The sequence below is a fragment of the Lepisosteus platostomus genome, chromosome 9 (genome assembly GCF_059453375.1).
Source record: "Lepisosteus platostomus isolate fLepPlt1 chromosome 9, fLepPlt1.hap1, whole genome shotgun sequence".
In the NCBI taxonomy this organism is placed as follows: Eukaryota; Metazoa; Chordata; class Actinopteri; order Semionotiformes; family Lepisosteidae; genus Lepisosteus; species Lepisosteus platostomus.
The window spans coordinates 40,507,968-40,530,459 of record NC_142619.1 but is presented as its reverse complement, the minus strand read 5'-3'; the positions used below and the strand labels follow the sequence as shown (position 1 = coordinate 40,530,459).

Sequence of the window (22,492 nt, the reverse complement as noted above, 5' to 3'; positions counted from 1 at the left end):
CGTATCAAGAAAGCCACAAATGAGAGGAGCTTGAGTGCATTTTTAGTTGCAACAAGATCAAACCCACAAAGTATGAAATCTTGATGTCTAAATTTAATACTTTAGTTTAAAAAGATACCTTTTCTAGAGTTGTCAGAAGTGGTACAAGGTTTGAATATGTTTTTCCACAACTCCATTAATGTCTAAAGAGGCTCTAAATAGGTGGTCTCTGGACTATATGGACCTGCCTACACTCCGGAAAACTGCTGGTTTAGTGCCTTAGAAGCCTTTAAACATTCAATTATTCTTCTATGCACATGTTCTGAACTCGCTCCTTGTGGCACCGAGTTTACATTAGTGAGCAATATCCTGAAATTGTAAAATATATTAACAGCTTTCACATTAACAAGTAGATGCTTATTAATTGAGGTGTCTCATTTTACAACTCCAGAATGCACACTATATTTGAATTAAAGGCTGGTCACAAACCTTTTATTATTTCCTAATAGTACAAGACATGGCTTAAATTTCTGAATCAATTTTCTCAATTATTTAAGTATTCAATACTATGCAGAAAACAAAAAGATATTGGATACATATTTGAAAGAGTCCAGTGTTTAAAGTGCTACAGCTTCACAGTGGAGTTTACAAAATAATAACCCCAAAAAATCAGTAAGGTGCACATTGTTTTAACAGAAGTGTAGTACATAAATAGTTTAATGTTGGCATTTAGAATTAAAATATCCCAAAAAAGTAAGAATTAGAATGACTATAAGAACAGAAAATGTTTTTTAAGCTACATATAGGAAATCCTGCATTCTGATATGATAAACTGATCCAGAAGTAAAGAAGGTCAGAGACAACCACAAGTAAATTATAGTTGGCATCATGTTTGTTCTGCTGAAAGAATGTAATAAACACGATGCTAACTACATTTTTACTTGCGGGAAGTTAAAACTTCTCCACATGTAACATTTTATGTCATTAAAAAAAATTATATTTCAAATTGTCATATCCACGTGGTATGTGAGATTTTTTCCAACAGCACCAGTTTGTTTTCAAGTTTAATATGGATTGGTGGTACCTCAAAAACATTTAATACTAGTTCCTTGAAGCATGGTATAAAGGCTAGAATTTTATGAGTTTCTTTCAAGGGAATTAGTTTGGTTGGATCTGCTTCCATTAAAATATGAGAAAATTCTTCCATTTCCGAGTCACCTGGAATAATATCCTCTCTCTTGTCATACCTGAAAGAGATGCATAAAAACAGTTCAACAATCTGTTACATGTCATCTTAAAATAACACTGCTTTTAGAACAGGAGAGTGATACGTCCAAACAGCGGAGTGTCTGTAAAGTACTAATCCTAAACAAGCATCCAATAACCACTGTTCACAGTATCAGGGTAAGAAAACAGGTAATCTGCCTCCTCATGCCACAACTTCGCTGCCTAGCGAGCCAGGTAATAATGGCTAAGTTGAATGTCTTTGAAATTTTGAAATTTAACGTCAACCAGTGAGTGTTCCATTAAATCTGCTGTAAGAAGATCTGCGAGTGCTATTCTTGAAAGATAAGATTTGACCTATGGCTCACATTGGTTGCAGAACAGAAAAAACTTTTTTTCTGGATATAAAAACTGGACACCAACAATGTAAAGAGAATGTAACTAAAAATTACTCACTTCCAATTGTCATGAAGTTCTATAAAGCGTGAAACCCCTGTTTGTGCCGAAGCTACGTCAATATGAACTGAAACATCTAAAAAAAAGAGAATGGATGTTGAATTACAAGTAATCATTTATCCATGTCTAAGCTTTTTAGTGCGATGACAAAAACCACTACTATAAATGTCAAATCAGTCATCTTTTTTCTTTGGGAAATTTTGTACATTTTAGCGCTTCAAAAGATTTTGAAAACAAGAAATAAAATATAAGGCATTGATTGATTCCCAGGACAATACCATTAAAAATGTAATATTTTGCTAATAAAGTAACATTATTTACATTTCTGAAAACCATTACAGATCAAAATTTCAAGAACACACAAACCTGCTGATGGCGGTATTAACAAGTGCAGTTGTTCCATAGCTTTTCCACCAGGGTAATTAAAATGGGAGATGTATAAAGACATACCAGTGTACACCACATTAGCCGCTAAATGACCAATCACAAGTAAAGAGCCCACTTTATAGATCCACGATTTATGATAGTTATTCAAACTGCAAAAAAAGAGATGAAAAGACTTTGATTTTATATAAACAAACATTGAGTACCACAAAGATGTTCTGCTTATATTGCTTTCAGTAGATGCTACACTCTCCACTAGCCTGATTTTCACGGTATTTCCTTGTTGGTCAAGCACTGTTGATGACAAACTAATGAGCCCAGGTAACTTAATCACAATATTTCCATAAAATATCCATAAAATGAACCAGCGACACAAACTATCATTTTCATGATAATGTGAATTTGGCACAGAAGTGATTATTCACTTATTATGTTCAGTATACAATAGCAACATTTTATTGTACTGTAAAAACTTTGTTGTTAATTTCAAAAAATCAAAAAAGCCTTTACAATATGTATAACCCCAACAATACATGAGCACATTAAAAAAAAATCTATTTTCATTTTAATATCAACAAAATCAAGATAATGACATCCCACTTGTAGCACACATAATGAAAGGTATTCTCCTCAGTAATATAAGTGCATACTATTGTATTTTAAACCCGAAAGAATGGTCTGCTAAATTGATATTTAATTAACAGAACCAAAACAAAACTGTAAGTAATGGTCAATTCTATACTTACACATATGAACAGCCCCGAGCTGCAATTATATTAAAGATGGGAAATGTGTATATTATAAATCGTAGCTCCTTGTGTGGTAGGAATGAATATAAAAATACAAATCCCACTGCAGGGAGCAGGAACATTCGAGTTCTTCTATCCAGCACACCAAGAGGAACAAACAGTATAGTTGAACCCAATGCACGAGGCAAGGCAGAGTAGAAATACCACAGAAATGGAGAGGTTTATAGAGAAGTCAAGGAACTGCACAAAATATCATTGACAAAAAACACAGTAGAGTGCATTTCTTACTTTGTTATTTTTTTTAAGTAAAGAATTGCATTATCTAATCATTTAAATCTGACAGCATTTAAACAAAATGTGTACCATGCTTAAGGCTTAATGACCCATAAATTTTATATCCAATATATAAAAAAATACAGTTACTAAATTCATATCCTGTGCCTTTCAGCACAGCAGTACAATGTTATACCTTGAATCGTAAAGTAAACATGCAGTATTATTCAGATTTGCAAAATTCAAGTTGAACATCTAACTGCAATCTGCAAAATCTTAAGGATATTCCCCAGTTGGAGCTTTTATTCAGGACAGTGTTATACCACAGAACTTGTCCTTCAGGCCATAGAAGCTGCTTCCAGAAAACAGAGTCGACGCCAATTGTTAAAGCTGAAAATGAAAGAGAGAGATCTGGAGAATAAAACTATTATTGCTTCTCATTCAGGGACTCCTCACTGTTCTTTCTGTTCAGAGTATCCTTCTCAGACCAAATGCTTTTATAACAGTAATTATGCAGAGTTCACCAAATTAAATGATTAAACTTTACAGTATGCTCATTCGTCACACAACAGGTATTTATAACCCATTAAGGTTACGTATAAAGAGACAGATCAGAAACAGTAGATTGATATACTTTTAACTTTAAAGCAGGGATCCTCAGGACCCTAGTCCCACAGCACCCCTATCTAGCAGGTTCTACATGCAACTATTAAATCATTAATGTCAGCACTGGATAAATGTGTGATTGATTAAGCAGGTGATTTAAAGTAATATTACAGATTTAGAACACAGAACAGCTTTGAAGAATAGGTCCGGCAGGATGAGCTATAGAACTAACTGGACTGGGTCTCTCCAGGAGCAGGGTTGGAAAACCCTGATCTAAAGCAAATTGTATTAGAAGTTAATCAAAACAACATGTGACTTACCTAGACAAAATAAACCAGCTGGAATGGCCAGGTACAACAATTGTAAAATAGAAAGTCGTCTGCTCATCAAAGACATGAGCAACATAAGTCCTAGGAATATACACAATTCTGACCGGAATACAATGACTGAAAATGCAGAAAGCCAAATAAAGATGCTGAGGTTTTGTTGTAACCAAAAAGTAAAAGCCAGAAGAACTGCAAAAGGAAATGGGAAAGAGAAAAATGTGTCAATACAGTAATTTCTTACATCAGTGTTCCATTTTACAGTACCAGCATTTCCTCTAATAAGCCTGCAGCCAGATTGAACTACATCAGATCAATTCATGCACATTTAAAATCTGTAATGCAAAAGACATTACTGCTAAGAAAGACTTTTTCTTGGTAGCTTTGGTTTAAATAATTTTCTTTTACTTTCCAGCTATGTTTCAGGTGAGATATGAAATGCAATACCTTCTAATCAAAAAAGCAAACATAGGATTGTAAAGAATTAAATAATTGTGGTAAAGAGTAATAACGCTACCTCTAACTTAAGAGAACTAAAAAAATTCAAAATAATATTTTGTATTTAAGGAATTAACATTTGTTCATCACTAATAAACCTTAATTCATTTATTTGTGTTATTTATGGCGAGCACCTTTGAAATGTCTTTCACCAGAGAATTACATTCTGTTAATAAACTAATGGATATGAAATCTCAAGTAGTTGTAGAATGTAGGGCTTCTAAGACAAAGATAACTGCACTGCAGTGAACAGAGTCTTCACCACCCTTTAGTTAGTGACTGCTGAACTTCAAGCATCAATGACAATCACCAGCTCAGGAAAGGGAGATGGCTTATATCAAATATTTGCACTCATGTGAAAAGGGGAAAGGAGTATTCATGGAGAATAAACGAAACAAGAGAAAGAACTGTTTCAGAAATTACAAAAAAGCATTTAAAATGTAAATGTTACATTTCAAAGGAGGCTACATTCACACTGTTTTTCCCTGCTATACAATTACAGAGCCTAATTGTTCCCCTTCTTCTGGAAGAAAAATCACACAAATTTAATGTGAATTCAAATAAAAGGCAAAATTATACAATACACTGTTTAAATTCACAAATTCTTAAAAAACAATAGTAACAACAAACCCTACCTATGGGTAAAGCGAATGTATTGGGCAGTGTCCTCGAGCTGTAGAACGCCAGGTGAAACTGTGACGCACACATGAAGCAGAACAGAGCGGCCGCTGTCGATCCGAACTGTTTTCTGACCTCTCTCTGAAGCTTCCATAAGGCAAAAGTCACACAAAGACCCAGACAACCCCTCACTGGCAAATGAATAAAACGATTAATCAGGCACAATGAAACGTCAAATATATTAAATCAGGGATTTTTTAGGGATTAAGTGCAAACACTCGAGGAGTCTTAGAAAACTGTATTTTGCTTAGAAAACCGTACGATGTCATTCATTAAACAGTATTAAACGAAACCCGGAGATAATGCAAATGACCACATATTACGACAAGCACACTATAGCGTCACTATTCTGTGAACCGTAAAAGCCACAAACCTCCTTACCTATTATTTGTGAATAAAACTTTGGTGCGTCAAGTATATAAAGTAAATATACCAATGGCGAAGAAAGCGCTGAAATAAATAATGGTCCAAGAAACGTCCTGGGGACCACACCGGGGAATTCATGATGATCATACTGGGAAAAAGAATAAATGTACAGTATGCATTCAATTAAAATTTGTTTTTAAAATCTAGAATCAGGAATTCAACATTGCTTTTATGACTCAAGATTAACAAAACGTTTGTTTAAAGTACACGTTGGAACTTAATTTTAGAGATGTACAACACCTTTTTATATAAACGATTAAAAAAACAACGAGCAGGTTTTTACAATTCTTGATAAGAACCTAAACGGGTATTTTAGTTGGGTATGCCCCACTAGAATTCACATGTCCCGGCAACGTTAGTAAATGAGTGGGTAATCTCACAATTATTAAAAAAATAATCGTTTTTGTGCAAGCGCCATTAAAATCCACAATTTAAAAAATATATTGTGTACTATTACAAAAATATTTACAGCCGTGAGAACCATGAAAGCATCCGTGCAACGATAAAAGATCGCAGGGACCATAAAACTACCTTTTCTAAGTTGAGCCTGTGATAAAGAATGTCATGCGTCGCTTGCAAGTTAAAGCTCTCTTCAACTTTGGTAAAAGGACATATCAATAAATGAACAAAAATGGCGAAAATGATAAGAAACAGAAGAATATAGTCCTTCGAATTTCTTTTCTCAGCCATGATGGATCCATCTGGGGGTCAAAGTTGAAAGCGATAAAGTTCACAACTGCGGAAGCGTGGATGCGCTCACCGAAGATTTTGATCAAGTACCTCTCAGGTGGTGCTGTTACTCCCGCAGATACCCATCGCCCTTTCTGCAGCACTTCAAAATTTGGAAAGGGTCCCAAAATGTTGCAACGAACCTTTAAATATTGAATTGTGTTAAATATATGTTAAACGTGTTTACATTTAAATTGAAACTTCAGGTGGAGCGAGTTAATGTTAGTACTTTTTGTATTTAAACTTTTCAGTAACCCCAATAGATAGTCCAAATGAATATATGAACCCACCATTTAATATGTATATCATCATAATTTCAGTACCGATCAAGGGAGTAATACTCTTTTACGCTGCTCCGAGTTATATTTATGAACAAAAGTGAAAAATAATTCTAACGCCGTGGCATACATGATGTTGTGTTTCTAAGACAACCCGTCTTTTTTGAGTGTCTTAAGTGTCCATTTTGTGGTAACTTGCTCTCAGTCTCAGGCAATGCAGTAAAGGTACCGCATACATACACAGTGAGTGCAGCAGTACTATAGGTATCTGGCCTTTTGTTCTACACAAAGGTACATCTGAAGGTGAAACATAATTCCTATCTGTTAAAACAAATACACTTCTTAACACTCGGGTCCGGGAACTGTGGCCTTAAATGTTAACACGTGGGTTATCCTTTGTCCCGCGCGTGGCGGGGTTTCATTGGTTTTTGATTTGACTGACGAGCAAAGCTGTCGAATCAGTAGAAGCCACAATCTTAAAAGAAGGCTTACGCGGAAATCTAAATGTTACTTTTTTTTTTTAGCCGGGATGCAAATATTAGCATGAATGTGATTTTTTTATGTGTCCCTGTAACTTGATTCATGCCTTGTGGAGGATTACTCATTTTTTTGAAACTGTCAGTGTGATCCAAGTAAAATTAAATGTTTAGCAACTTCATCCTGTAAAATGCAGTATTTAACGTGTGTGATGTGCATATTATTTCTCACAATTGTCTTCTACAGTCAATGCACTGATGCCTTAGACGAAAAAGATCTGTGTTCAACGTGTAGAAGAATAAACGATAACTTCGCCAAGGTAGGTTTACTTGAACTTGTTTCCGTTAGTGGTGCAAGAACCATGGATGTTATTTTGATGGGTATTTCTTTTGTTTGAATTTGGCATGATGTCTACAAAATGTTTTTTTTTTTTATGATTAACAACGAGTTTATACTGTTACATAATTTAGAGAAGACGTTTTCGGAGGATGCTTCCAGAGTTTCATAGAAATCTATTACTTTATTTTTAAGGTATATTAATATTATACGTTCTTGCTAGCATTATACAGTTTATACAATGAGTTGCATGTATCTATTTCTAATTAAGTAAATATTTAAGTTCGATCAAATTATTATTATTATTATTATTATTATTATTATTATTATTATTATTATTAACTAGTAGTATAAAATCAGCAAAAGGGCATAATTTCCATAATCGTATTATTCAAAATAAATAGTTATGGGGGGGGAGTGAGTGAGTTTTCTTTAAACATAAAGGGCGCTATAATCCTAACACTTAAAGCTTTTAAATTTCCAGAGCAAACATTGGAGTATCGCACCCAAAGAGAAGAGCACATCTTCGGTCCTGAAGGTTTCAGGCGAAGTTTCTATCTTCAGCTACTGAAGAACAGGGAGAGGCTTCAGTTTATTCAGTTGCGCAAATAAATTCAGTGAGTTAAGTTCAGTTAGCACCAGGTGGAAGGAAAACTGGAAACCTTTTAGCCCTCCAGGACTGGAGTTTTGTAGGCCTGTACCAGAGTAAATAACTCTCATCTTATAATCAATTACATCATTGGGTCTCAGTTCTCTCTTGGAGAATCTCGGTGTCTCCCTTCCCCCCCCAATAGAATCCTTAATCACCAGTGCTGCTTGCTGCTTGCTTGTCTTTTGTGATCTTGGTTTCCAGTATTTCAGATGGAGTAAAAAGCAGAAGGTACAAGGATACACCAGGACTAGGAATAAGAACTGTAGCTTAATAAAATCATTGTAGATTCATTTTGTGTGCACTCTTAATCATGCTTTGATTTTAAAAAAGCTTCCCGATGTTGTCCAGTATTTAGTTTTATACTATGAAAGGAAACTAAAATATTTAGTGAAGCCAGCAATTAAACCATTTTGGAGAAAAACAGTAAATGTCAGGGTGCATTCTCGATAGGACTGTTTGCCTATATTAGATAATTTAATCTTTTTTTAACTCTCTTTAGATGTATGTGTAATTTAGAGCAGTAGTGGAACTAATGTTGGCTTGATTGGTTCTTTTTTTTTTAAATCTCTCCAGGGATTAGAGAACACAGCAAAAAAGAATTTTGGGGGAGGAAACACTGATTGGGAAGAAAGAAGACTATCAAAATATGAAACCAGGTAAAGTTATTTTCAAGAACTGAAGGGAATAATGAATCCTGCATTGTATGTCCACAGAAAAAAACACTGAACTGTGAGAAAACCCAAAAATCTATTGTAATATTTGTATTGAAAACAGATCAGTGAATGAAAAGGGGTACTTCTTTCTGGACCAGTGAAATTACAGTTCAGATTTTACATATATTACAATTTAACTTCAATCCTGAAGTTGAAGAGCTCAAGGCCTTATATTGGGTTCTTTTTCTTTGTTCAAGAAAGCTTGATTTTCTTTTAATGCCATTCTTTGTTTTTTGCTGATATTTATTTCCTGTGTAGTTTACTTACTTGATAAAAAGGATTCACATTGTCTCTTAGCCCAAGTCTGAAAGATCAAGAGATTTGACTCAGCCAGCCATTAGGCTTCAGACAGCTGAGAATTCTGATATTAAACTATATGCGAATATTGAATGGTGAAATGGAAGTGATCAGGTATGAGGTAATGACTAACTAGATTTGAGAGGGTTTTGTCCTAAAAATAAACAAAATACTGGAAGAAATGTTGTGCAGACATCCTGTACTACAAAGATATTTCCTAGAGTACAACTTGAATGCCTAAGAAACAAGTACATTCCCCAGATCTCCATGGATTCATGATATATAGGAGATATTTATAAATGGATTGTAGTGCATCATATTATTACTGGTTGTTCTTTCTTTTGTTCGGCATGCTTTGAACTTGCACATCCCTTGCTTGAACTGTTGTGCTGGCGTATCATCACAATTTTCAGAAGCCCTGTGATTTATTTTCTCTTTACAACACAACATGTGTAAAACCTATTCAAACAAATAATTCCTGAGATAAAGAACAATATACAGTATGCAAATTAAAACAGGAAAAAGGAGAAGAGAGACTCATATAAGTAAAATGTCCACCAGATGATTAATTAAGAAGACCTACAACTGTTAATGTGGTTAATTTCATGGAAAGAGTAATTTATTGTGAGGGACAAAATACTATTTTCATTCAATAGCCCCATGTTAAAATTAATATATTACAGGCACATGCATATTCAGAAATTGATTTTTTTTTAATTGTAAATAAAACCTGACAGTTCCGGTCAGTTCTATCTGGTTCTTCTGCTTTTTGGCATCTCCTTCTGTGCTTGGTCTTGTGGAAGTAGGACTGCATTGCTGATTGCACACCATCAAGAATAACCGACAGATTGTTTGTATTTTTTTGTCATTGTGTCCAGTGAGATTCGCCTCGTGGAGATTCTCGAAAACCTGTGTGACAGCAGCAGCTTTGAATGCAATCAGATGGTAGAGGAACACGAAGAACATTTTGAGAACTGGTGGTTCAAAAAGTTAGTACTTTTCTTCTTTTGATTGAGGGACATTAAGAGAATGCTTCCAGGAACTTGAATGTACTGTGTGTAAGGTTACCATCTTCAAAATGGAGAAAACTAGCCTTTCCTATCACTTGCGCACAGCATTAGCATCAAAAAATTATAATGTAACATCAGAAGACTGCAAACATTTGAGTATTTCCTAGTTTACAATGTACTGTATATAAATAGGAAACACTATAACAATGCATTTTTACTTTCCTGTTTACAGATCCAGGTTGCTTTTTTCTGTCTACTCGTCTATTGTGATTACTTTTACTCTAAACCCCACATACAAACATGGAACCTTATACAGTATTTGAATTTCGATGGATATGTTAAAGCATTGTATGTACATCTGGAAGGCAGCAGTCACACAGCCAGTAATTTGTGAGTATGCATGTGTGCTGTTGGTACAGATGGCAGCAATCCATTTTTGTTAGTTTTAATTTACTGTCACTTAAAACACTAAACTGACAATATAGAAGCAGTGAGATGCATGGTTACATCCCAACAGTTCAGGACTCCAACATCTATAAAAAAAAAATATATATTTTAATGGCAAGTATGCAAAATAACTGGTCAGGGTGGGAGGTTTCGGGCCAATTGGCTACCCTATCTGTGCGCAGTTATCTCAATGTGCAGATTTAATTAATTGTTTTTTAAGAGTAATCCTGGACTTATACAGCAAGCATAAATAAGAATATATATATACTATTATGTAAGATCTTCATGGCTTCCTAAAGAAATATTTCAAAGGTGTATTGTAAAGCCCATATTTAATGAATCAGATTTAGAAATATTATGTTTTGGAGGCACTCTATAGTTTTAATTTCATGAAAGATCAAGTACTGTTTTAGTACAGATTCTTTCTGTACTTTCTGGTATTGTTTTTGGGTGGAGCTATTATTAGACTAAGACTATTATTAGACTAAAGTATTCATTATAATGGAGGTGAATTACAACTGCTAAATATGCCGATAGCTTTTAGGTCTCAGCAGCAGAAAGCTTATCTGAGTGACACAGAGAATGGTTAAATCTGGGTGAGGATCTGCTATGTTCATATTAGTGTGACATGATGTACTCAAAAAGCACAATCTCTAATACTAGAAAAAAATCTCTCCTGAGCAAAACATGTTTGAGTCATAAACAGTGCAGTCCATGAGTATTTGGACAGTGACACAATTTTTGTTGTTTTGGCTCTGTACTCCAGCACATTGGATTTGAAATAAAACGATGACTATGAGGTTAAAGTGCAGAATGTCAGCTTTAATTCGAGGGTATTTACATCTGTATTGAGTGAACCATATAGGAATCACAGCCTCTTTTATACATAGCCCCCCCATTTCATGGGACCAAAAGTAGTTGGACAGTTGGCTGCTCAGTTGTTTCTTGGTCAGCTGTGTGTTTATGGAGCCGCAAAGGAAAAAAATAGCTAATTTTGCTTTACTGTCAAACAATTTGTATCCATAATAAATTAATATTAATGATAAGTAAAACATATTGAACATTTTAATTTGGGTAAATCAATGCGTAGTTTTCTGGACCAAACCCGCTGATGACCACCAACAAGGTCTATGGAAAACCTTCATTCATCGCTAAAGAGAACATGGTTCCTCTTCTGGTGTGTTCGCTTGAAGCAATATAGCCGAACCCTCAACATACTGAAGGCACAAGGGCCTTGTTCTCTTGAGAAGTGACATATTGGCTCCTTTCAGAGTTGTTCTTCATTTTCACCAGGCTTGACATTCAGCAAGTTAAATCAGCTCATCACCTATGCCCAGTCAGCTCTTTCCCTAATGAGGTAATTTAGTGCATATGCTAAAGAGTGGATGAGTGTATCTTGAAGTCAGTCAAAGTGACACCAAAAACAATTAATCAATATGCAAGATCTGTACCACATCTCTAATTTTTAAAAACAAATGTAAATATTCAAGTTTCTGTTGATGTTCGGTATAATTGAGAGTAATAAAAAGCAGATTCATGCAATTTTGAAAATAATTGGTTTTTAATTTAAAAATAAAAGTAACGCAGGGTTATAAGCAGAAGAGCATATTCAAGCAAGATTTTGTTGTGGTAGTGAAACAGTGCTTTTTATTTTCTATTGATCTTTAAAATTAGTTTTTGATTTTTATTTCATTTATCTCTATTACTGATGCAGTATATTTCCTGTCCCATGTTTTTCAGGAAAGAGAAATACCCTGATCTTTTTAAATGGTTCTGTATTGACACCATTGAAGTGTGTTGTCCTAAAGGAACATTTGGCCCTGACTGCAATGGTAAAGATTATTTTTGCAGAATTAACAATTAAAATTCTACATTTATACATATTTTTGTTATTAGGTATGTTTATGTGGTTTATATTTTTAACTTTTTTGTCACTACTGGATATTTTTAAAGATGTTTAAAAATTACCATTAGTGCATAGCATCACATATCGGTTTTGACAGTTCAAATAACAGTGATCAGCATGTGGGTGTTACTTTGGGGTTTCAACTATTGCTTGTTCAGTACAATTTAATGAGATTCTTTACAGTCATAGCACTACTATGTGCTTTATTGAATTTAAAGCTTAAACATTTTTGGACTATAATTTTGGATGTGTATTTAAAAACAGAAGAATGAAAAGTGACGCATAGTACGATGAAAAAAATGTGCATCACAACCCTAGTACAAATACTTTTGATTTAGACAGTTTTCATTGTATTGTTCACTATTACCCTATTACTATTAACACATTACAAAGGTAGGGCAGTAAGTGACGTGAACTTGTGAATATTAGAAATGCTTCTCAGGTGATGTTATGGGTTCCTAGGTAATAAAGTAGTTCCCCATCACTTGGACCTTGTTCTCATCAACAACATTCTGACCTGCAGAAGAGCCTCCTACACCTGGTGAAACAGCTGCATATACAGGCCTTCCATGTTGCAATGCAGTTTTGTCCTAATTGTGTGTGAGGGCGTATTCTCTCATCGCAGAATGATTTCCTGTGTCTCTGAGGCTGTTTTCATTTTCTGGACAGCAAGCAATCCGTGCAAGAGGCTTCACAAGCTCAGAGCGTTAGTGACGACTGTGGGGTCCATTAGCGTATGAAAATGGTTCAGGTCTGCAAGGACATTAAGGGTGCTATTCTGAAAAAATGTCTTCAATACCTGTGAAATGTATCTAGTGGATAATTGTGAAATTCATTTTCAAACCTTTTTTTTTATTCTCATATGGCGTCTTTTAGTTGAGACCATTCTCAAGACACTTGATATACATATAATACAAAAAAGCTATGTATTAATGTGAAATTAAAAGAAATAAATAAGATTAAGAATTGGAAGCCATCCCACTGAGATTTTGGGTTAAGAGTAAAAACATCTTCAGAGGCTGCATTTTCAATAAAATCTGGAAGGATATTCCGAAGATTAGGGGCTACCAATGAAAAGCATTGGTCCCCTAATGTACAGCGTGCACTCCTTGAAGTGTTGAGGATCCTAGAACCAGCAGAGCACAGTGGCCAAACTAGGAAATATGGGGATAGTAATTTTGCTTGATGACCTACCCTTGTAGCTGACAAAGAAAATCGGTCAATATGTTAATAGCTTTAAAAAATGTATCCATTTCACAGTATTCTGTTCTGGCTGCAGCTTGTATTGGGGGATCGGAGCGCCCGTGTCATGGCAATGGAGCCTGTGATGGTGAAGGCACCAGGAGAGGGAGTGGTAAATGTAGCTGTCATGCTGGATACGAAGGAGAATTCTGCTTGGACTGTGCTGCTGGGTTTTATAATGAAGAACGGAATGACACTTTCTCATTGTGCACAGGTAACAGTCTGCCATAATTTTGGGAAGTTGGTATTGTACCTGAACATCTGACTAAATTAGGCACTGATGAGGTGTTGGACTTTTTAACCTTGTATTGTGGAAAATTTGATTCTCTCTGCAGATACATTCAACATTAAGAAGATAAAACTTAATTTTCTTGCCCCTGAAATGTAGTTTTTCAGATATTAATGTATACCTTGTGGAAGAGTGCTCTGTATATTTAAAGTAGAAATTGTAGTAGTAGTAAAATTGTTTAATCATTGTATATTTATGATTTTTATCACAAAACCAATATTATTTGCTTTCAGTAAACTCTCTGAAAAGTCTTGAGGGTAAAAACAGTTAATCATTTGATAATGACTATATAATCATATCATTATCAAATAAAATCAATTTTATAATGATTATAGAAGTGTTCTCAACATTTTTTCATCCATCAGTCCATAAGCTCCCCTAATTTAGTCGTTCATTTAAGAATTTAAAGGTTTGAAATAAACACTTGTTTACATATAAAAATTTGATTTATGTGTTTGCAGAATGTCATAATTCCTGCAAGACATGCAAGGGCCCAACTAACACAGAGTGTGATGAATGCAAACCTGGCTGGAGTGAGGATGATGAAGGAGCATGCAACGGTAGGGCAACACCAAGTATCTCTATTTTCCATGGAAATTATACAGAAATGTTGTTCATATCCGCAGTTTAAACAAGGATACTGTATGTTATGGTGACCCCGAAGTGCAAAGCACACAACAAAAGAACGCATATTAGAAAAAATAATGGGCACACAAGAAAAAGTAGACGCACACTAGAAAAACACCAGTAATTACAAATTTGCTTCATTCTTCCTGCCACTTCTTTCCAGTAATGTCGGTCATTCTCAGTCATTTGCTTTTGGGAGAGTAAAAGCTGACGAAAGGTATTAGTTATTCGTTTATTTAAATATGTAGAGCTATGTTTTCACATCATTTTCACGTGTGTGTTGAACATGGCACACCGGAGCTGTACAGTTCTATTTAAATGACCGGTTTAGCTACCTGTAAAAACCATCCATTTAAAACAAATAGTTAAATTAAACTGCTGTTGAATTAACACCACTAAATTAGTGTATTAAACCAATTTGTTTAATCGCCTTGTTTCATGAAATACCCCTATATCGAAGGGAATTCCTGTCAGCGCTGTTATACCTACAACCAGTAGCTAGCTAGCAGTACATGCCTGAAGATTATGAGACTTAAAAAGACATTCAAATAGTCCTTATATTTAACACAATTGAAACACACTTGCATAGCAGTTGAAAGGGATGACATTTCTAAAAGTTAGCTAAGTAAAGACCTTTTAAATATTAAAAATATAACACCTTTCTCCAGCTATCAAACTCCTAAAAGTAAATAATTGAATGACTGACGAGATGGTAGGCTAGAATTGGCAAGAAGAATTATGATGCAAATCTTTAATTGCTGACACTTTTCTAATGTGTGTTGCTTTTGCTCTTCATGGTCACTGTAGTTTATCTGCAAGCATGTGAAATCCCAGTTCTTTCAGCAAACATTTACACTATGATACATTAAAGCATTACAAGTAGTGTTAAGTCATTAGGACAACTTTGATGGGTTATGGACTTTATGAAAATCTAAGCTTAAAGGAAAGAGCTAGGTACTGTATATCTGACTTAACCTGGGCAGGAATTACTTTAATGGTTTTTAAAGAATCCTATAAAGAATTATCCTTGATTCACCAGATAAGAAAACGTGTTTCAAAATTTAAATATGATTTCAAAATAAATATATTGTCTTGATGTATAAACTCTTCCTTTTTTTGGTTAAATCTCCAGGTGTGTTGAAAGTTAGAATGTGGTGATGTGTGAATATGTAACAGATCTAGAAATAATATCTAACCATTCAACTGGATTAATAAAAGGCTTATTTATTCATTTATGTATCAGATGTGGATGAATGCTCAAATGAAACATCTCCTTGCGAGGAAAATCAGTATTGCCTAAATACAGAAGGTTCCTTTTCCTGTAAAGGTGAGTTTTAGTTTTCTATCATTTTAAGGAATCCGTTAGTTCTAATGACTTTGGGGAAAGTTCCAAGGGATTCTTAAAGGCCTTATCTTCAGTAACCCTTTTTAAGTGAATCAACATAAGAATATGGAAACGGACAGTAAAACAAAACTAATTGACCCTTATTATAAGTTTCATATTTAAAAAAAATAAGGAAAAATGTAAAACATTGTGCTTGTGGTGCACCACGTTTATCATTTTTCTGAATATGTTATGCAATTACAATAACCAAGATGAGAAAAGGCATTTTGATAAGTTTCTATTGAGTACATCTGTGGGTAAGCAAATTGTTGGTAAGTGTGCTACATGGCACTGCATTTCCGGTCTTCCAGTAAGTTTAATTTTTTCATAACCATTTAGAATTTGCTCCTTTTGAAATACACTTAAGACAAAAAAATATTTTAAGCTCATCCCTGCTCATTATTTATATACTGTATATATATTGGTTTGCATATTCTGTTTGAATCATGCTTTTTTCTGTCAACATGCCATATAAAGCAAGACTGTATCAGGACTAAGCAGAATACATTATCAACTTTTTTTAAAATTGATGTAGTGAGAATGAAATGATTTAAATTCAGAAAAAAGTGAAAAGATTAATCTTTTAAAATTGCCTTCTTTGTGCCTTTTTAGCTTGTGACAGAGCATGTGCCAGTTGTACCAAGGAAGGTTCTGATAACTGCGTAAGCTGTGCACCTGGCTATAATTCAGAAGATGGGAAGTGTACAGGTAGGAGGATAGTCAAATAAGATTTAACATGAAAACTTCATCTTTTTTCACTAACTTTTTGTCTATAAAGTGTTTCCCTTTTTTAAAAAAACAGCGTATGACATTTAAAAATTAAGTTTACAAAAGTGGGATCTACATGTAAGTCCATTTAAATCCAAGAACAGATACTACTGTTATTAATAGACACTTCAAAAAGAAACAAGCTACCCAGCCATGTTATATTATGCCAGTACACTGGTAAACAGCTGTATGAGATCTTTACATCAGTTAACAACCAACTACCAAACAGCGCAGATGACCCAAATGCGCTCCTCTCATCAGTGACCTTTCTTATGTTCTTTTCTTTGTGTCTTGGTATGTAATGTTATTTTTTGTGGTCTGTTATCAGATGTTGATGAATGCAATCTACCTGACAAAGTGTGCTTGCGGGAAAATGAGGAGTGCACTAACACCCAGGGCAGCTACAAATGCTTTTGCTCCAATGGTTTTGAAGATAAGGATGGAGTCTGTGTAAAAACAGAAGAGACAGGTAAACATTGAAAAGATATTAGAAAGTTGTCAGTATGCATTAATCAGAATATTACGGTAATAATATTTTGTTTAATATGCTATTTATAAATAATGATGTTTTCTCTTGTGATGGATTTACATAATGTTAGTAGACTTGGTTCTAACATTTTATTATAGTCCCTCTTCTGAATAAATCTGTGTATGTGGGAATAAATCATAATTAAACTGTGCCTGAATAGATCTGACTGGGAAATGGCGTTTGGTTATAAAGTAATTAACACACATTTTCCTGTTGGGTACAGTAATGCAGATATCCATCTGTCTGTGTAGGTGGTATCAAACTATGCTCTTTAATAGTGTTTTTCTAGGTTAGTCATAAACTTATTTACACAACATCAGGCGACAGGTTTATAGGTACATTAGTGATTTCAAAGCAGGTAGCCCTGATGAGAGACTTAACAAATTAATATATCGTCAATGCACTGCATTCAGATATTTTCCATTTACTGTTTTCTCATTAAAATGTTTGTTTTTCAGAGAATTCGGATTCCTCAGCAATAGACTCTTCAAAATTATCCACTGAAGGAGTGCATGAAGACTTATAGTTTTTTTTAATTCAGTTCTCCAAGACCACTTCGTTAAATTATTTGAACCGTAATGCACTTGCATATTTAACAGCACTATTTGGACCAGATTTTTTAACTAAAATATTGGAGGGGGAAACAATTGATGAATAAAGTTTAATTGAATTTATTCTGGTAATGGGGATGTTTTATAGTCACCCTTGTTATTTTACCTTTTTATTCAATCCCTGATTCTTTCCTATTTTATTTAAGTATTATCGAAAATAACTACTTCATCTGTCTATTTATCCATCCATCTTCAAATCACTTTATCAAAGTTGCAAACCAATATGTTTTTGGACAGTGGGAGGAAACCGGAGCACCTGGAGATAATCCACACAAACCAGGGGAGTACATGCAAACTCCACACAGATAGTACACCAGGTCTAGAATTGAACTTTGGGCCCTAACATTGTGAGACGGCAATGGTAATCTTTGTGCTGCCGTGCTGCCCTGTAACTACATCACTAAAACTTAATCAGCTTTATCATGTGAGGAGTATTGAATTAAATATACAGAAGTAGTGATAAGATGGTTAAAGATCTGTATTACAAAATGTTTTCATGGTCTGAAACAGAAAGAATAGGGAGAAAAACACTACTGTTACTACCTGAAATTATTAAAAGCATTTTTACAGTTTGTAACAATGGCCACATGGTGATGCTGTAACCAAGTGAAATGCATGTCTATAGCAGGGGTCTTCAGCTGGAACTGAAATGTTGATATGAAGTTAACCTAATTCAGTGTGGCTTGCTCCTTGGAATGTGTTTTAAAGATCTATAGTTTAATCTTCAAAGATTACTGAAGCCAATGTGTGCAGAGAGATTTTTTTTTCTTAGTTGTTCTAGGGTATGCAAGGACATGATTTTCCATAATACAGTACATGTTTTCTATTAGATCTTTAATAACTTTTTTTTCCGAAAGAATGCTTTAATTGAGCTTTTCTAGGCACAAAACAGCCCCAGAGCTGGAGTTGAAATTTCTCTGAACAAGATGTGGGATTAATAGTTAAGTTTTTCATTGTGTGTGTGTGTGTGAAAGATCCGTTTTCAATGGCTTTATTGCTGATTTTCAAACTGCTGTGCTTAATTATGCAGCTTCTTTAATAAAATATTTTATTTGGGAATAGAGAAATATCTAAACATACATTAATCAAACTGGGGAAGATGTGATTATATAATGAAAACAAAATAATTTTAACACCTGATATATATATATAATACATAAACTCTGTTTCTTCATAAAATGTGGAAAGACATGTATTGTCCAGTACATTAACATTTGGTACTGTATTTCAACCTTTTAAAAGTGTTTTGTGGCCCAGGCTGCCAAGGAGATATCCAAGTTCCACAAATGATAACTCGCTGCTGAATTCTGTCCTACTTCCATGCCAGTACAGTTCATCTACATTTGTGGGTCACTGCAGGGTCCTCCACGACCCTTCACAGAGCCACAGTCTTAATCGAGGTTGTTAGCAGCCCAACCACCTGTTTGCTGATTTGTGATCCATTGCTTGCATTACACTGGTTCTCATTCACTTAATTTTCCATCGGTACATTTGTCCAAACAAGCTGAAGTCTTTTTGTACATGCTTCTCATTTGCTGTCTGCTAAGGCGCACGTTCTCTAATCACTTCTGATTGCATTGCATACCTGCACCGACTCGGTCAAATTAAGTTCACCGCTCTAACAGTTCCATCTTCGTTTATGGCTGAGACTGTCGTTTCCTCAGCCAGGCACATTCAAGCAAACATATTAAGTACACTGTCCCTTTATATTTGCCCGCTCATTTAGTCACAATTAGAATTTGACTGAACTATTGAAAAAGCTTTTATAGTGGTACTTCTCTATCTAGTGCTACACACAGTCTTTACCTTCTCAGTGTTAGTCATGGAGCAAAGGTACTTAAGTGATTCATTCAGTTTGTGCCCTGAATTGCCTTATAGTTTCTTTCATATCAAACATCAGTTTAACTGGAGACTTCCTAGATCTCCAGTTAAACATTTCCAAAAATAGTCATGGATGATGTCTAGTGCTTACCAAATGCAAGATCTTACCTAGATGTAGATCTTGTATGAAAGAGAGGAGTTTTTCATTAGTTACAAATTTAAAGGTAAAGCCCTGCCAAAGTCAAACTTTTGTTTATGTGACCATAGGATGGACTGGTGTCCCATTTAGGACAAAACCAGTTATCTGTTCTTAACTTCACCTTGTGCCTCCAGTAATGGATGGATGGTCACTTTCTCACACTTTTAGACTGAAAGGAGTAGATCCTGTTAGACATAGTTTTACACAGCAGCAAGAAACACTTATGGTGATCCTTGACCCCTGAGTAAAAACCCTGAGTAATCAAATTGATGGTTGTGATCAGGAAATAACAGTAATGAATAACAGGAGGCACAGGTTACTTTTACAACCCATGCTTCATGAATGAGGGACAAGATTTTAAAGATGTTGAGGTGTCTTATTTGGGCAGATGGAATCTGAGTCTTGGCAAAATCACTATGGATGGTGTTGCTGTATATAGTTCCTATAAAGGAGCAAAACAGTACCTGTGCTACTCTCTCACTTTGAGAAAACTCTGACTGAACACTGGCACATACTGTTTTTCCATAAGGTGCTTGACATTATCTGTCCCCATGGCAACCAGCCCTGTCACTGATATGATAATATTTTTGCCAGGAAAATAACATATCTTTGTGAGTACATTTCTTCTGAATGTGTAAGAAACTTTACCTTACACTGCTGCCAAGTTTCCAATTATTATTATTCTCTAGGTTGGAGAATATATACACATAAGAAATGTATTATGCTTTCAGATAAAGACTCAAACAAACATGAAAGTGTTTTCACAAGTTTTGAAATATGAGACACATTTCAAAATAATATACTTTTCTGTTAAAAAATGTCGGTATTTTATTCTAAGGTTAATTCCTTTATGTCAGTGCTGTAAGAATATGTAACATTAAAACTTTCAGCTTCAGTATTTTATTTTTGACATGTCATGTGTATAGTACAACCTTTTGAAGTTATAATTTTCCTTGAACCAATATTTGCAAAGATTATTATACCAATGAAAATAGACAAGTGTATGTATTTTATTTTTATCAGTTTCTGTCATACGCTTGCAGTAGAGAGCTGCGTCACCATATGTAGGCTGCAAAAGTTTTTTTTAGAACATTTTGGCTGTGAAGAAGCTGCTTCAAACCTGAAGAAGTCTCCACAGCCAAAACATTGTGTCTCCTAACATTTCCTTTTAGCATGGAATAAACCTGTTACCTGTTCCTTTCTGCTATAACTGCTCTATTTTGATAGTTATCGGAACATTGTATATTACTATAGCCTTATATGGTGGTGTTTGCCTGTGTACAAGATACAGTAGCTGTTGTGAAGATACATTTAATTTATTGTACAAACAGATGGCAGTGATACTGTACAAGCAAAGCAAAATACTAAAAGGTTTTTTTTTTTTACTGAAAGTAAAAAGGGAAATACATATATATGTTTTCTTCTCTTTGTTATTGTAGTGGGCTGCTACTACTAATCATGGCTGAGTTTATTTTACAGATGCTCTGTATTATCATCAAATGGGGTGAATGTGCCTTGGTGATAGTCACATACACCATAAGAGGGCACTATTTCTATGTAGTACTCCATTACTACATAGAAATAGTAAACCGCTTCAGTGCTGTAGATACACTAATACTTTCTATCTATAGTATTGTTTCCAAGCTGTTATGGCATAGCAGTGCTGAACTGTTACAAAGTACAGGTAGAGCAATTAAGTTCAACAATACTGTATGATCATTCACCTGCAAGTCGCATTGTCAGTCAGTGTACTTGTACAGTGTACAAGTGCTATACCTGTAGAATTTTTTTGGTTTTAAATAATTTTTCCCAGAAGTACAAAAGCTGTTTGTATGTCTATCATCTACTACTGAAGCCCACGGTGAAAACCTCTGAAATGCTTTCAAAATTATATATTTAATCTTTAAAATGACACAAACTTTTAAAATATGATTGTTGTTAATATCATCTGCTTCATTTTGCTCAATGTAAATTAAATGAAAACCAAATGGCAAATCTTAATTACACTATTGGTTACTAGAATTAGGCAAGCAATCAGAAAGAATTAGTGTTACAAACATGAATTCTTATTTTGATTAATTTGTTTAGAAAACCACACTTTCCTTCTCATTGTGGGACGTTCCTGGTAAAATGTGTCCAGTTAAAACTATGGAAGGACAAAAATTATTTAGTTGCAAAATATTTTCCCATTGATGTGGATATACAGTATGTCACAACATTAAAATTATTTAGCAATAACAATAGCAATAGCAATTAATACAGGTATGTCACACATTTACCTGGTATTCTTAGACCAATGTGAACCCAAGAAATACCCCATGAATTAAACATTGTACAGTACGAGGTCAAAAATAAGGACACGTCGGAACTATTTTCTAATTTCCTTGAGAAATGCCTTTTGGGATACAGATGTGCAATGTGTTTTCCTACAAGTTTTCTGTGATGTGGTTACCCTTTCTTTTATACAATTTAATTTCAAAGATATAACAATAACTATGTACAAATTAAGGCAGAATGACTGGATATGCTTCTTGTGTTAATGTTAGGGAGGGAAGCTTTTATTAATATCAGCTTTCAAAAG

General features: G+C 34.5%; 2 protein-coding genes across 2 annotated transcripts; one reads left to right on the top strand and one right to left on the bottom strand.

Moving 5' to 3' along the window:
• Positions 1 to 443: 443 nt before the first annotated feature.
• alg12 (ALG12 alpha-1,6-mannosyltransferase) lies at positions 444 to 6,321 on the bottom strand. Its single transcript, XM_088645034.1, has 9 exons — positions 6,128 to 6,321; positions 5,552 to 5,684; positions 5,128 to 5,301; positions 3,992 to 4,186; positions 3,353 to 3,455; positions 2,790 to 3,014; positions 2,026 to 2,195; positions 1,660 to 1,735; positions 444 to 1,226 (listed from the first exon to the last, which is right to left on the bottom strand). The coding sequence occupies exons 1-9, from the start codon at positions 6,284 to 6,286 to the stop codon at positions 989 to 991; spliced, it is 1,473 nt and encodes a 490-aa protein (XP_088501160.1). The 5' UTR covers positions 6,287 to 6,321; the 3' UTR covers positions 444 to 988.
• A 750-nt stretch (positions 6,322 to 7,071) lies between these two features.
• creld2 (CRELD disulfide isomerase 2) lies at positions 7,072 to 17,954 on the top strand. Its single transcript, XM_088645035.1, has 10 exons — positions 7,072 to 7,399; positions 8,642 to 8,724; positions 9,957 to 10,067; positions 12,276 to 12,367; positions 13,721 to 13,897; positions 14,434 to 14,532; positions 15,843 to 15,926; positions 16,596 to 16,691; positions 17,080 to 17,220; positions 17,739 to 17,954. Exons 1-10 carry the CDS (start codon positions 7,271 to 7,273, stop codon positions 17,804 to 17,806), a joined length of 1,080 nt encoding a protein of 359 aa, XP_088501161.1. The 5' UTR covers positions 7,072 to 7,270; the 3' UTR covers positions 17,807 to 17,954.
• Positions 17,955 to 22,492: the final 4,538 nt, after the last annotated feature.

What these genes read in the sequence shown, in the direction of transcription:
- alg12 (XM_088645034.1), bottom strand. Translation starts at nt 6,286, where the DNA reads ATGGCTGAGAAAAGAAATTCGAAGGACTATATTCTTCTGTTTCTTATC. An exon ending in GTTTTATTCACAAATAATAG is followed by an intron (nt 5,302 to 5,551) that starts GTAAGGAGGTTT and finishes TTCATTTGCCAG; the next exon opens with TGAGGGGTTGTCTGGGTCTT. An exon ending in GTTAATACCGCCATCAGCAG is followed by an intron (nt 1,736 to 2,025) that starts GTTTGTGTGTTC and finishes TCTTTTTTTTAG; the next exon opens with ATGTTTCAGTTCATATTGAC.
- creld2 (XM_088645035.1), top strand. Translation starts at nt 7,271, where the DNA reads ATGCAGTATTTAACGTGTGTGATGTGCATATTATTTCTCACAATTGTC. An exon ending in TAAACGATAACTTCGCCAAG is followed by an intron (nt 7,400 to 8,641) that starts GTAGGTTTACTT and finishes AAATCTCTCCAG; the next exon opens with GGATTAGAGAACACAGCAAA. An exon ending in TGTAAAAACAGAAGAGACAG is followed by an intron (nt 17,221 to 17,738) that starts GTAAACATTGAA and finishes TTTGTTTTTCAG; the next exon opens with AGAATTCGGATTCCTCAGCA.